Source organism: Phyllobates terribilis, unplaced genomic scaffold (assembly GCF_046119375.1).
Source record: "Phyllobates terribilis strain yellow unplaced genomic scaffold, ASM4611937v1 Scaffold_4__5_contigs__length_816908805, whole genome shotgun sequence".
Lineage (NCBI taxonomy): Eukaryota > Metazoa > Chordata > Amphibia > Anura > Dendrobatidae > Phyllobates > Phyllobates terribilis.
Genome location: NW_027362764.1, coordinates 464025446 through 464037794, shown reverse-complemented (window position 1 = coordinate 464037794; position 12349 = coordinate 464025446). Strand labels below are relative to the sequence as shown.

The window sequence follows — 12349 nt, the reverse complement described above, 5'->3', positions numbered from 1 at the left end:
GAGCTGGGTGTCATCTAGTCCCATTCACCCAGTCTTTATTAGCATTTCTATTCAAGTAATCTATGCAACTGCTGGGAGCTGTTTTTTTTAGCCTGGGAAGGTGCCACTAAGCAAACATTTCCCTATCCATAATTAACATCACATAGCTGGTTTGTTAGCCGCTACGTCCCCCGATCAGCACTCAACAGCGCTTTGGACACAACGTATTATGTTGCGTCCAAAACACTGTGTTCTAATGCCGCACTTTTGTTGTCAGTACATGTGAATCCACCGCATATGACACTTAAATCGGTCAAAATCTGCAGCGGAGACTAGCGTGTCCGCTACAGAAATTGACAAGCTGCGAGTGAGTTTGGGTACGTGGCCATGGTCAGAAGCCGCTGCATGTTTATACAGCGTCAAACCCACAGCGTTCATATGTTACGCTATAGTGGATGGGATCTCTAGAAATCTCATGTCCACTATGCGTGCATCAGAGGCTGAGAATCACCCACGGACACGCGGTGCGTCTTTCAGGACTGCAGCATGTCAAATTGTCTTGTGGCGTCGCTAGTCTCCGCAACAGAAATTTGACCACTAGAAAGTATAGAATGCGGTAAGTCCACATGGTTCTGTGAACACAAGGGGGTTTACCTGATTTCAATAGAATGCAACGTTTAAACGCAGCAAAAATTTGCGTCCAAAGCGTTGCTACGTCTGAATTATGGGCACAAAGCCTAAAAATTAAAAAAAAAAAAAAAAAATGGCATGGGCTCCCACGTCATTTTTATAACCAGCATAGGGAAAGACGACCGCTGGGGGCTGATATAAGTAGCCGCGAAAGGAGCCATTAGCCAAAAATGTTCCATGGCTATTAATAGCAGCCCACAGCTGTTTGTTTAGCCTTTACTGGCTAGATTACAGAAGGACCCCGGGAAAAAAAATTGACAAAGGGTCCCCCTATAAAATCTAGTCAGCAAAGGCTAAACTAGACAGCTGCGGGCTGATATTAATAGCCATGGAAGGGGCCATGAAAACTAGCCCCCTCCGCGGCTATTAATATCACCCCTCAGCAGTCCCAGAAATGGCGCATCCATGACAGGCGCCAAATCTGGCGCTTAGCCTCGCTCTTCCACACTGCCCTGCAGCAGGTGGCAGGGGGCGATGGGGTTGGGGTGCACATCAGCCTTGTATTGGTGGCTGACGTGAAGCCAAGGTTAGTAATGCAGGGCGTCTATAAGACGCCCCCATTACTAAGCGTGTAGTAAAGTGGTCAGTGCTTTTTCAAAGACACGGCCAGAATAAATTATTTTAATGAAATAAAACACAAACCGTTCTACAATTTTTTTTTTTATTACACGCCTCCGCGAAGCCCTCGATCTTCTGAAAAAACGTAAAAAAAACAAGCAACAATATTTCTCACCTGTCCGCCGTCAACGACGTAGTCCACGATCACGACGTCCCAGATCATTTCTACAGCGGTGACATCAGCAATCACTGATGTCACAGCTGTAGAATATAGCACTGTATACTGACAGGGGAGTAAAATCACCCCCTGTCAGTATACAGTGCTGCAGGTGGTCACTGGGGTTCATCAGCTTTAGATCAGCTGATGGGCCCCGGTGAGCTAGAGCCGGGGGAACATTCGCACTGCAGTGTACAGCGAGCCGCCGAAGAGGAAGCATCGCTGAGGAGGATACCAGGGGCCGCCAGACAAGCGAGTATGAATTTTTTTTTTTTAATTTTTACTTTTTTTTTCTCTCTTCTTCTGGCGCTGGCACACGGGCTGGGAAGAGCAGGCTGCTGCTTCTCCCATCCACGCTGCTCTCACTGTTATCAGCCAGAGCAGCAGTCGGATGAGAGGAGTAGCAGCCTCTTCTCTCGACCAGGGTAACAGCCGCGACGCGTTTCCGGCACGATTTTGCGCCTATAGAGTTACATTGAAACGCAGAAAATATGCATGTATAGATATTATACATGCGGGCTTGCTGCGATTCAATGCAAGTCAATGGGCGCGATTTTGCCGCCTGAATTGGTTGTGCCGCAATGATAATCCGCAGCGTAAATTTCCGCTTCATGTGCTCAGCACCTGCGGATTATCATTGCTATACATGGCAGACCTATTACCATGCTGATTTAATGCGTTTCCGTGGCGGAAAAAGCGCAGCAGAAACTCCTAAAAACCGCATCGTGTGAACTCAGCCTAATACAGTTACAATAATGCAGACCGCATCTGATTCATGCTGCCCACAATTCAGGCGGCATGAATCAGATGACAATTTCCCTAAAAGAGGACCATGGAATATCACGAATTTAGAGTGTGAAACAGCATTTGTTTAAATCAAATCCAGAATTAGATTTGCCAGGTGAATTATAAATCCTTCCTTTATAATTTCTATTTCCTCTGAATCCACTTATTGCTTTAGTGCAAAAAAATTCACAAAAACAAAACTACAGTGGTGCCAACTGCAAAACTAACAGCAGTAAATCATGAAAAGTGCATGTGACATACTACATCATTTAGATAACTATTACACTTTATCTGCTTTTCCAAATTAAAGAAGTTATGTGTCTAGCAAATAACAAGAAAGAGAATGGTTACATTCTAAACAAGTTCTGCCTTAAATATCTAACCTTCATTCATTATAGCTTTGTGTTGATTTTTTTTAATTATATATAAATATTTATATACAGTGCATGTATATAAACTTCAATGGGATATGAAAAGAAAAGGCTCTCTTCCAAATACTTACTTAAGCTTATAGTTAATATTTATGTAGGAAATAAGAATTATACTTCTCAATTGACTAAATCATATAATCCCAAAATCTCAGCCTTCCGGATTTACCCAAGTGTGATTTCCCTTCTTTCACAAACAATGGAAACTAACTGATTAGCTGGCACGCCGCCCCATAAATTCAGTTCATGAACTGCAAAGAAAAAGCTATGCTGAACACAACTCAAAAACTATAAAAAAAAAAAAAAAAAAAAAAAAAAAAAAAGGTCAGGCATTGCTACAGCTAAAGTTAATCCATCACTACTATCATGCGATCCGAAATCAACAGAAGGCTTGGAAAGTCACCATTCAATAGAGAAGCTCTAACTGGCCATACATGATTTGGATAGGTGATTTTGACTATTATCGTCTGCATGGCTTTTCATAACATTAATGAGTGTAACAGATGCCAACCGATGGAAAATATCTGTTGAAAAGATGATCTACCTTGTCAGAGTTTTTCAGACATTGTTGGCTGCTGTTCATAAAAAGATTAGATCTAGGCCAGGGGTCTCAAACTCAGACAGGTAAAGGGGCCGCACATAGAAAAAAATTTGCATATGAAGGGCCACGTTCTTTGCAGGAGAAGATTACGTTTTCAGTGATACCATTTTTCTATATGACTATTTGATCATTTTTTTTTGTGTGTTTTTTATTCTTTTTAATAGTGTTTATCATATGGGTTATGGTACTGGTCTTCTCTTTTTACTTCATTTTTTACATATAACAGCATTTTTTATGGCAAAATATTATTCCATTATTTTTCCATTCTTTATTTTACATTTTCTTTTAAATGTTTTCCTTTTTTTTTTATGCCCAATTGGCCCCATACAATAATATAGTTTTTCAATTAGCCCCATATAGTAATTCTAACCCCCTTCCTGTAATAATATATCCAATCCAATAATAATAATGTCCCCTGTACTACAATGTCCCCAATCCTGTAATACTGCCCCATGTATTATAACATCGTCCCCTGTCCAGTAATAATATTCCCAAGTCTGTAATAGTGTCTCTGTTGTGTAATAGTGTCCCCTAATCTTGTAGTAATAACCCCAAGCTTGTACTAATATCCCGTCCTGTAATAATGGTCCCTCGTCCTGTAATAATGTCCCTCAGTTTGTAATAATGTCTCCAGTCCTGCAATGGTCCCCGACCTGTAATGTCCACTGTCCTATAATAATGTCCCTCGTCCCATGGTCCCCTTCTTGTAACAATGTCCCCCATTCTGCTGCTCTTTACATACACAAAAAAATTCTCAAAATGGCCTGGCACGCTGGATGCAATTGTCTCAGGGGTCTAAGGGCCGCATTTTTGAGACCCCTGATCTAGGCCATAGATCATAGTGAACTGTCCTGACAAGCTGTTCAGATACACTTTGCAGTGTGGCGGGGGGGGGGGGCATTATCCTGCTGAAAGAGGCCATTTCCAATAGTGCATGCTGTTGCCATGAAGGAGTATTTTTAGTCTGTTAATGTTTAGGCAGACGGACTGTGCCGGTAAGATTCACATGTATACAAGGACACATGGATTCCCAGGAGAACGTTACCCAGTGTAACAGACTGCCATTGTGAACACATACTGCATATTCCCGAGGTAAGCGATGTACAGGCACCTTATTTTCCACAGGGAAATAAAGGAAAGGTGATTTTGGATGGTGATCAGTGATAACTTGGTACAAACCCTTTAAATGATTATGTTGGACACATATAGCTGGCACATTGCTCAGGACCCCTCTATCATCCAGAGATGAGAGTGAGCGTAGTAATGACTAGATCCTGGAGTAGCAGACTCAGGCAATAATGAAGATCATCTGAGTGAGACCCATGTAACACTTCACAAGCCATCAGGGTTCAGCAGCCAGACCTGTGGTGAAATCATTACGCCAGCTTTTTCTTATAAATACTGTTGTCTTCTGGATAGATCTATACACCTTATTAGGGAATGTTCACATGGATTTCGAGAAGGATTTTATAACAGATCCGCTCCATAATCCAAATAAAATTTGAACACTTCAAGTATTTAAAAAAAAGTTGCATGTCACTTATTTGAGGTGGTGGTGGAAAAATTCCTTAGGGTACAAGTTTATAGGTTGAGGTTAATTGATCAGGAGCCCCTTGGTAGACAAGCAGAGGGCCACAACAACATGGGGCTCTATAGCATAACTGCATCTGCAAGTCAAGTCATATTGAAGGATTTTCATTATATTGGAGGTGAATAACATTTACAGATGTGATGCAAGGCAGGGCGGACATACTATTGGTGCAAGCTGTGCAGCTGCACAGGGGCCCAAGAGGTGGACTTGTACATTATGACGAGCTACTGGACAGCAAAGGGCCCATATACTGTTCTTGCACAGGGGACCTCGCCTGTCTATGTCCGCCCCCCAATGCAAGGATATAAGTGCATTTGCTGCTGCCACTATATATTAGCACACGCCGGACAAAAATCAGTCATTGATTCTACAGGGCATAATATTTAGCAATTTGGGGGAGGGGAAAGCTGAAAATCTGTGTCATATCCAAATGTAACCACATATACCAGCAGCACATCCATGTATGATATATATAGTATACATATTATTCAGATGTACATACAGATCAGCATAAATACTGCCTACATATATGCAGATACACCACGATCAACGGCAGTGACTAATTCCCTAAATAGAAGCCCGCTTGACTAGAATTTGGGTACTTTTTATGTCCTCACAGCTTTTACTATTCTCCGGTACTTTTGATGTGAGAATTCATTGTAGCTGAGAGGGACCATGAGAAGCGGAGTGCCACCTCTGGGACACCTCAGATACTATGGACTGGTGAGGATACAGCCAGATCCTGCTGCTCCCACAATGGGAGGATGTGGGGAGTTTCCGCAGCCTGGCTTTTCTTGTAAAGCATGTGCCTGCTGCTTCTACAACACCCCACCTGGAAATGCCCCTCACCTAATACTGGATAATCTAGTCTGAGATATGGCTGGGCAAGAACCCGAGGGCTGTGAGGAATGCAGCCATGTGCCAGGTGTCTGCTTCCAGCAGTCTCTATGGGGGCACCTGTGGGCTCTCAGGTAACAGCCTGTGACAGGTTTTTCTGGGTGAATTTCCCACCTTTTGCTAGAGGTTGTGCACCTGGGGCACAGGTGAGGGGGTACAGCCTCTCCTCAGCAGTCTTACCTGCATCCCCGGCAGCGCCGCGCACAGCACCGCCATAGTCCCCAGTGCAGCGGTGAGGAGAGCGCAGCTCTTCATGGTTGTCCTCCTGCAGTGGTGGTCTCCAGTGACACTTACTGCTCCGCCATTACATGCCTGGCACCTCAGCTGCCCCGCACCACATTAATCCCCACAAGTCCTCTCAGTGTTCGTCTCCCCGGACCGGCTGCCTGCTGAATCCTTTCGTTTTGACTGTGCAGCAGCATGGAGAGCGCCCTGCCTCCTGACACTTCCTTGTCAGACTCCCCCTCAGACTGAAAGGAGTGTTAACCCTCTCAGCCTCCTGAAATAAAAAAAAACGGGGCTGCTTTCTCTTAACATGTAAAGAAGAAAAAACTATCAAACACGTTTGTGGGGGTTGTGCACAGCTTTATTATGAACCAAAACAGTTCAAAAATCTGAAACTCATTCCATGCCCATTTCGTTTTTATATCACTGTGCTTTCCTTTTAAACCCTTTAAATCTGTTGTACAGCGGGCCTTGCAATTAAAGCTTAATTGAGCATGGAAAAGACACCGCCATGGAGGCGGACAATGTACTCCTATATTGTCACCCGACTAACCCCACCAGCAAGAATTAACGCCTTCTCTAAACCGTCCTGCAGTCCTGACAAAAATATCGATTCCAATGTCATTTAGATGCACTCCATCTGTCCGCAATAAATTGGCGTTATCTCCTTCCAGCTCCTTGTGTCTCACTACTACACCCTCCAATTGCTTGCACAGGTTTGGATACCCTGACATTCAGTAATCTTCTCGATCTTTCAACACCTTGAAGACTTATCGTCCACCCACCCCACCCCCCGCCAATTTATCCTAGACACAATCTCTGACCACACTAATGTAACTTTTCCGAAAAATTCACCAAACCTTGACAAATCTTGCTTCATTAACCCCTTTCTGACGTCAGGTGTAATAATACTTATCTGCGCCCTGTGGCTATTGGACCAGATACGTATTATTACGCCTTGGCGATCGGGCCTGCACACAGGTTGTGCTGGTGCGATCACCGCCGGGTGTCAGCTGATGTGCAAGGAGCGGTGCGGCACCGCTCCCGACACATTAACCCCAGAAATGATGTGATCGAGGACGACAGCAGCATTCCGGGAGCAAGAGGAGGTAAGCACCTCTTACTTAGCTCCTCTTCAGGGTCCCGCACTGTCTGTGCTGGGTCCCGGTAGTTGTCATGGTGACCCGATCTCGTCATAACGACATCTGGCACGCAGCATAGCATAGAGCATCTCTATGCTATGCAAATGATCAGCCTGCAAAAAATGAAAGTTCCATAGTGGGACAAAGTATAAAAGTAAAAAAAAGTATAAAAGTAAAAAAAAGTATCAAAGTGAAAAAAAAAAAAATTGTAAAAATATCAAAAAATAATTTAAAAAATAATCCAAAAAACATAAAAATATACTGCACCCATAAATATTATTATGAAAAAAAAAACAATAAAAGTACACATATTTTCTAATCGCCGCATCCGGAACGACCTGACCTATAAAACTGTCCCACTGGTTAACCCCTTTAGTGAACACAGTAAAAAATAAAAAATGAAGTAAAAAAAGATGCTTTATCATCATACCGCCAAACAAAAAATGGAATAAAACGTGATCAAAAAGACTAATGCAAATAACAATAGTACCGCTAAAAACATCATCTTGTCTCACAAAAAGCAAGACGCCATACAGCTCCATCAGCCGAAAAATAAAAAAGTTATAGCTCTCAGAATAAAGGGATGCAAATTTTTTTTTCTATAAAATAGTTTTTATTGTGTAAAAGCGCCAAAACATAAAAAAACTATATAAATGTTGTACCGCTGTATACGTACTGACCCGAAGAATAAAGCTACCTTATCAATTTTACCACACACGGAACGGCATAAAAAAAAATCCTGAATTATTGTTTTTTGTTTATTCTGCCTCCCACAAATCGGAATAGAAAGCGATCAAAAAATGTCCCGCGCCCGAAAAGGGTACCAATAAAAACATCAACTCATCCCGCAAAAAAAAAAAAGCTGTCATATGACTCTGTCGGTCGAAATCTGAAAAAATTATAGCTCTCAAAATATGGTGATGCAAAAGCTAGTCTTTGCAAAAAAAAAAGTTTTTTTAGTGTGTGACAGCTGCCAGTCATAAAAACCCGATATGAATCTGGCATCGCTGTAATCGCACTGACCCGAAGAATAAAGTCGTCTAATCACTTATACCGCACGAAGAAAGGCGTAAAAAATAAACTCTAGGGTTAGGGTTGTGCTAAACTTGTGCTGGGGTTAGGTTTAGGGTTGTGCTAGGGTTATAGGGTTATGCTAGAGTTAGGGTTGTGCTAGGGTTAGGGTCAGGGTGTTGTGCTAGAGAAGAGAGAGAGAGGATTCAAAAAGACCTAAATAAACTGGAGCAGTGGGCAGCAACCAACAGAATGGTTTTTAACAGGGAAAAATGCAAAGTGCTACATCTGGGCAATAAAAATGAAAAAAGCATATACAGAATGGGAGGAATAGAGCTAAGCAACAGTACATGTGAAAAAGACTTAGGTATACTAATAGATCATAGACTGAACATGAGTCAACAGTGTGATGCAGCAGCAAAAAAGGCAAATACAATTCTGGGATGTATTAACAGAAGCATACAGTCTAGATCACGTGAAGTCATTATCGGTCTTTACTCCTCTTTGGTCAGACCTCATCTGGAATACTGTGTACAGTTTTGGGCACCACATTTTAAAAAAGACATAGACAAACTGGAGCAAGTTCAGAGAAGAGCGACCAGAATGGTGACTGGTCTGCAAACCATGTCCTATGAGGAACGGTTGCAGGATTTGGGAATGTTTAGCTTGCAAAAAAGAAGACTGAGAGGAGACTTAATAGCTGTCTACAAATATGTCAAGGGCTGTCACATTGTAGAAGGATCATCTTTATTCTCATTTGCACAAGGAAAGACTAGAAGCAATGGGATGAAATTAAATGGGAGGAGGCACAGATTAGATATTAGAAAAAACTTTTTGACAGTTAGGGTGATTAATGAGTGGAACAGGCTGCCACGAGAGGTGGTGAGTTCCCCTTCAATGGACGTCTTCAAACAGAGGCTGGACAGACATCTGTCTGAGATGATCTAGTGAATCCTGCTTTGAGCAGGGGGTTGGACCAGATGACCCAGGAGGTCCCTTCCAACTCTACCATTCTATGATTCTAGGGGCGGACATACCGCCGGTGCAGCTGCACCAGGGCCCAGAGTTTAAGGGGGGCCCTTGCAGGCAGGTGCATACTGGCCATAGCTGCAGCCCACACAGCTGCTATGGAGACACTTTGCAAACATTACAGTCGGGAGTGAAACGGGCCCGGTATCAAGCAGCACGGGGCCCCTCTCACTCCCGCCTGTAATCATTCTGATTACTCAGAGCCAGGGAGAGAGTGGCAGGCAGAGTGCAGGACTTCAAAAAGCGGGCGTGTCATGCAAGGAGAGAGAGCTGGTCAATGAACGCTTTCCTCATCAGACTGATGAGCGCTCACTGGCAGCAGCCTCTGGCTCTTCCACGGCGCGTCCCAATGGTGAGTACTCACCTATAGTCAGGGGGTCTGGGCCGCACAGCACGCAGGGGACAACAGTGGAGGAAGAGCAGGAGTGACTGTGTATTCTGCTCCCTCCACTGTTCCTTGCAGCAGCATCTCATACAGAGAAGAGGTCGGGGAAGAGGGCTCACGGCACGGGACAGTATGGCGGCAGCAGCAGGGGCCTATCAGTCCTGTCTGCTGTGTCTCCATCCCCCACAGTAGTTTCTGCAGCCCTCTCCTTCTGATCTCTGACCTACACAGCTCATCTGAACACCTGATATAGAAGAGTAGTATTTGTGTATGTATATATGTGTGTCTAACTATGTGTATCTTTGTGCATGTATATACAGTATATGTGACTCGCCCCCTGGGCCGTGAGGCACTCGGATCCGGGCAATAGGGAGAACGATGGGAGTAGTAGTGGCAACCCGGTTCCGTGGCTCAGGGTGGTCAGGCCAGTGGTAGTCCGTTATGTGCTATTGATTATGTCCGACTACGCCACCCGTGGATTGCGGTTATTAGGAACCGCCGCTGCAAGGCAGACCGCTGGGGCTGATGATGAATGCAGCTGGAATGGTGTGACTCCCCACGGGAAGAGTGCGGCCCCAGGGCAGTGTAGTGGATGTTGGGAGTGATGGTGGTGAGAGTCCCAGTACCGGTAGTGCTGGAGGCGCGAAGGAGCACACAGACAACAAGTTACAGTCCAGGGTCTTTACTCACAGTTCATTTGTTCCGGGTCACTTCTGTCAGCAGTGACCGCCCGAGCCGTGCTGCGTCCACCATGTGTGGAGCTCGGTCAACTCCCAGGCAGTTCAGGAGCATGGCACAGGACCCCCTTTAATCCTTTCTCTGGCCTGCCTCACCAGTGACCCACTTTTGTCCAGCTGCCGCGGACTTGTGCGGTTAAACGTGGGCCCCGTCCTCCGCTGTCCTATATGGCGCCTTCCTAGCAGGTTTGATGAGGTGTCGCACCAATAGATGATCACGATGACCGGTCTTTGGCTGAGGGTAGTTTCTCCTCCACCAACTTGGGATCCGGTACCCTTAATCTGCCTGACCCTTCACCCTGGATTCCCGTGGGTTCTTAGGGTCCCTTCCACCTTCTTGTTCCTGAGCCCTTCTGTTTCTCTGTCTCTCCTTCTCTTTCTCTGTTCCTTTCTGTTCCTTTCTCGTGGAGCTGGGATGAGACTTAATCACAGCTCCCTTTCACCTCCTCTCTCTCTCTTCTCCGGCCTCTCTCTAGGCCTGCTCCTGAGTGGAGCTCCTACAGAGCCTCCACTCCCGGTCTTCTCCTCTGACTGAGCGAACCTAGATCTAAGATGGTGCCCACCTTTTATACCTCCCTCTGGCCATGAGCCCAGGTGACCAGCAACCAATGGGCTCCTTCCTATGCTCAGGAACCAACCCCTATCTGCCCCTACAGCACTGGGTGTTCCACCCCCCTCCCCACTCCAGGCAGGGACATAGTCGGTCTAGTGGGAGCACCGTTGAGCTGTCCCTCGGAAATGGGGTGTGTGTGCTGTATGCAGCTAACTGAGCCCTGGTCCATACTCCATCCTTACCTGGGAGTGGAATATCACACCTCTGGTCTGAGGTGCAATACCCCTGTAGCGGCCGAACCCTCGGGGCGCTACATATGTACAGTGTTTATCTGTGTATACATGTGTGTATGTGTAACAAGGGTACTTTAGATGCAGCGACACAGAAACACAGAGCAGCCAATGCAGGATTAATAAACAGGGGAAGTTTATGATAACAGGGTCAGTCTCCACGCAGGGAGTAACAGGGGAAAGATGGGGGAAAACAAGGGAAGGAGCAAGTACAAGTCTTTAACTGACAGTTCACAGTTTAACTAGATATAGCAGAGTCGAACCGGTTGTAAACGACAGTTTTTACACTTAGCTGACTTTCTTCCTCCACAAGACAACTGCCAGCTGATGCCGGTGTTGATTTTTTCAGGCTTCCCCGCCCAAACAATGCTCCGTCTTCTGGTGGCAGCGGGCGGTCTCCAGTTTTACCCGCTGAGCCCCTAGTCCATAACACGGCACCTCACGTGTTCGGCTCCACAGACCCTGTGCCTCTTCTCCCTCTAGTTGGCTTGACTCCTCCGGTCCACTGCACTCGGCTCTTGCTCCCAGTATTGGAGCCAGGAGCCCGGACCCTCTCACACTGCTCTCCTGAGCAGGACTCTGCTCTCTCTTTCCCACGCAAAAGTCCTCGTCTCTCCCTCTCTCTAGCCACGCCACCAGTTTTCCAGTCACCTGACCTCCCAGCTCTCACTCTGGACATGCCCCCAGCTTCCCAGTCACCTGACTCCTGTGCTGGAAGTCTGTCTTCCCCCTGCAACCAGAGGTACGGCCCCGGCATTTCCGGATCCCTTGTTCTGAAAGTACTTACACCCCGCTCTTCCCTCTTACATATGTACAGTATATGTGTATGCATATGTGTGTGTGTGTCTGTGTATGTACGGTATGAGTCTGTATCAGGGCCGGCATCAGCACCCAGGCAAGTGCCGGGGCCCTGAGCAGGTGGGGGGCCCACTCACCGTCGGGCACCCGGACGCGCTATGGGACCCGTGAGAATGCCAAGAGTGTGCAAAGCAGTCATCAAAGCAAAAGGTGGCTACTTTGAATAACCTAGAATATAAGACATATTTTCAGTTGTTTCACACTTTTTTGTTAAGTATATAATTCCACATTTGTTAATTCATAGTTTTAATGCCTTCAGTGTGAATGTACAATTTTCATAGTCATGAAAATACAGAAAAATCTTTAAATGAGAAGGTGTGTTCAAACTTTTGGTCTGTACTGTATGTCTATGTGAGTCACTCATGCAATTTT

General features: G+C 45.4%; 1 protein-coding gene across 2 annotated transcripts in view; it reads right to left on the bottom strand.

Moving 5' to 3' along the window:
• TNFRSF11A (TNF receptor superfamily member 11a) overlaps positions 1–6214 on the bottom strand; it is a 153847-nt gene extending 147633 nt beyond the window's left edge. For both annotated transcript variants that reach the window (XM_073678658.1, XM_073678659.1), the window contains exon 1: positions 5928–6214. In XM_073678658.1, coding sequence (XP_073534759.1) covers positions 5928–6002 — 75 coding nt within the window. In that variant the 5' untranslated portion in view covers positions 6003–6214. The remainder of the gene's footprint in view (positions 1–5927) is intronic.
• Positions 6215–12349: the final 6135 nt, after the last annotated feature.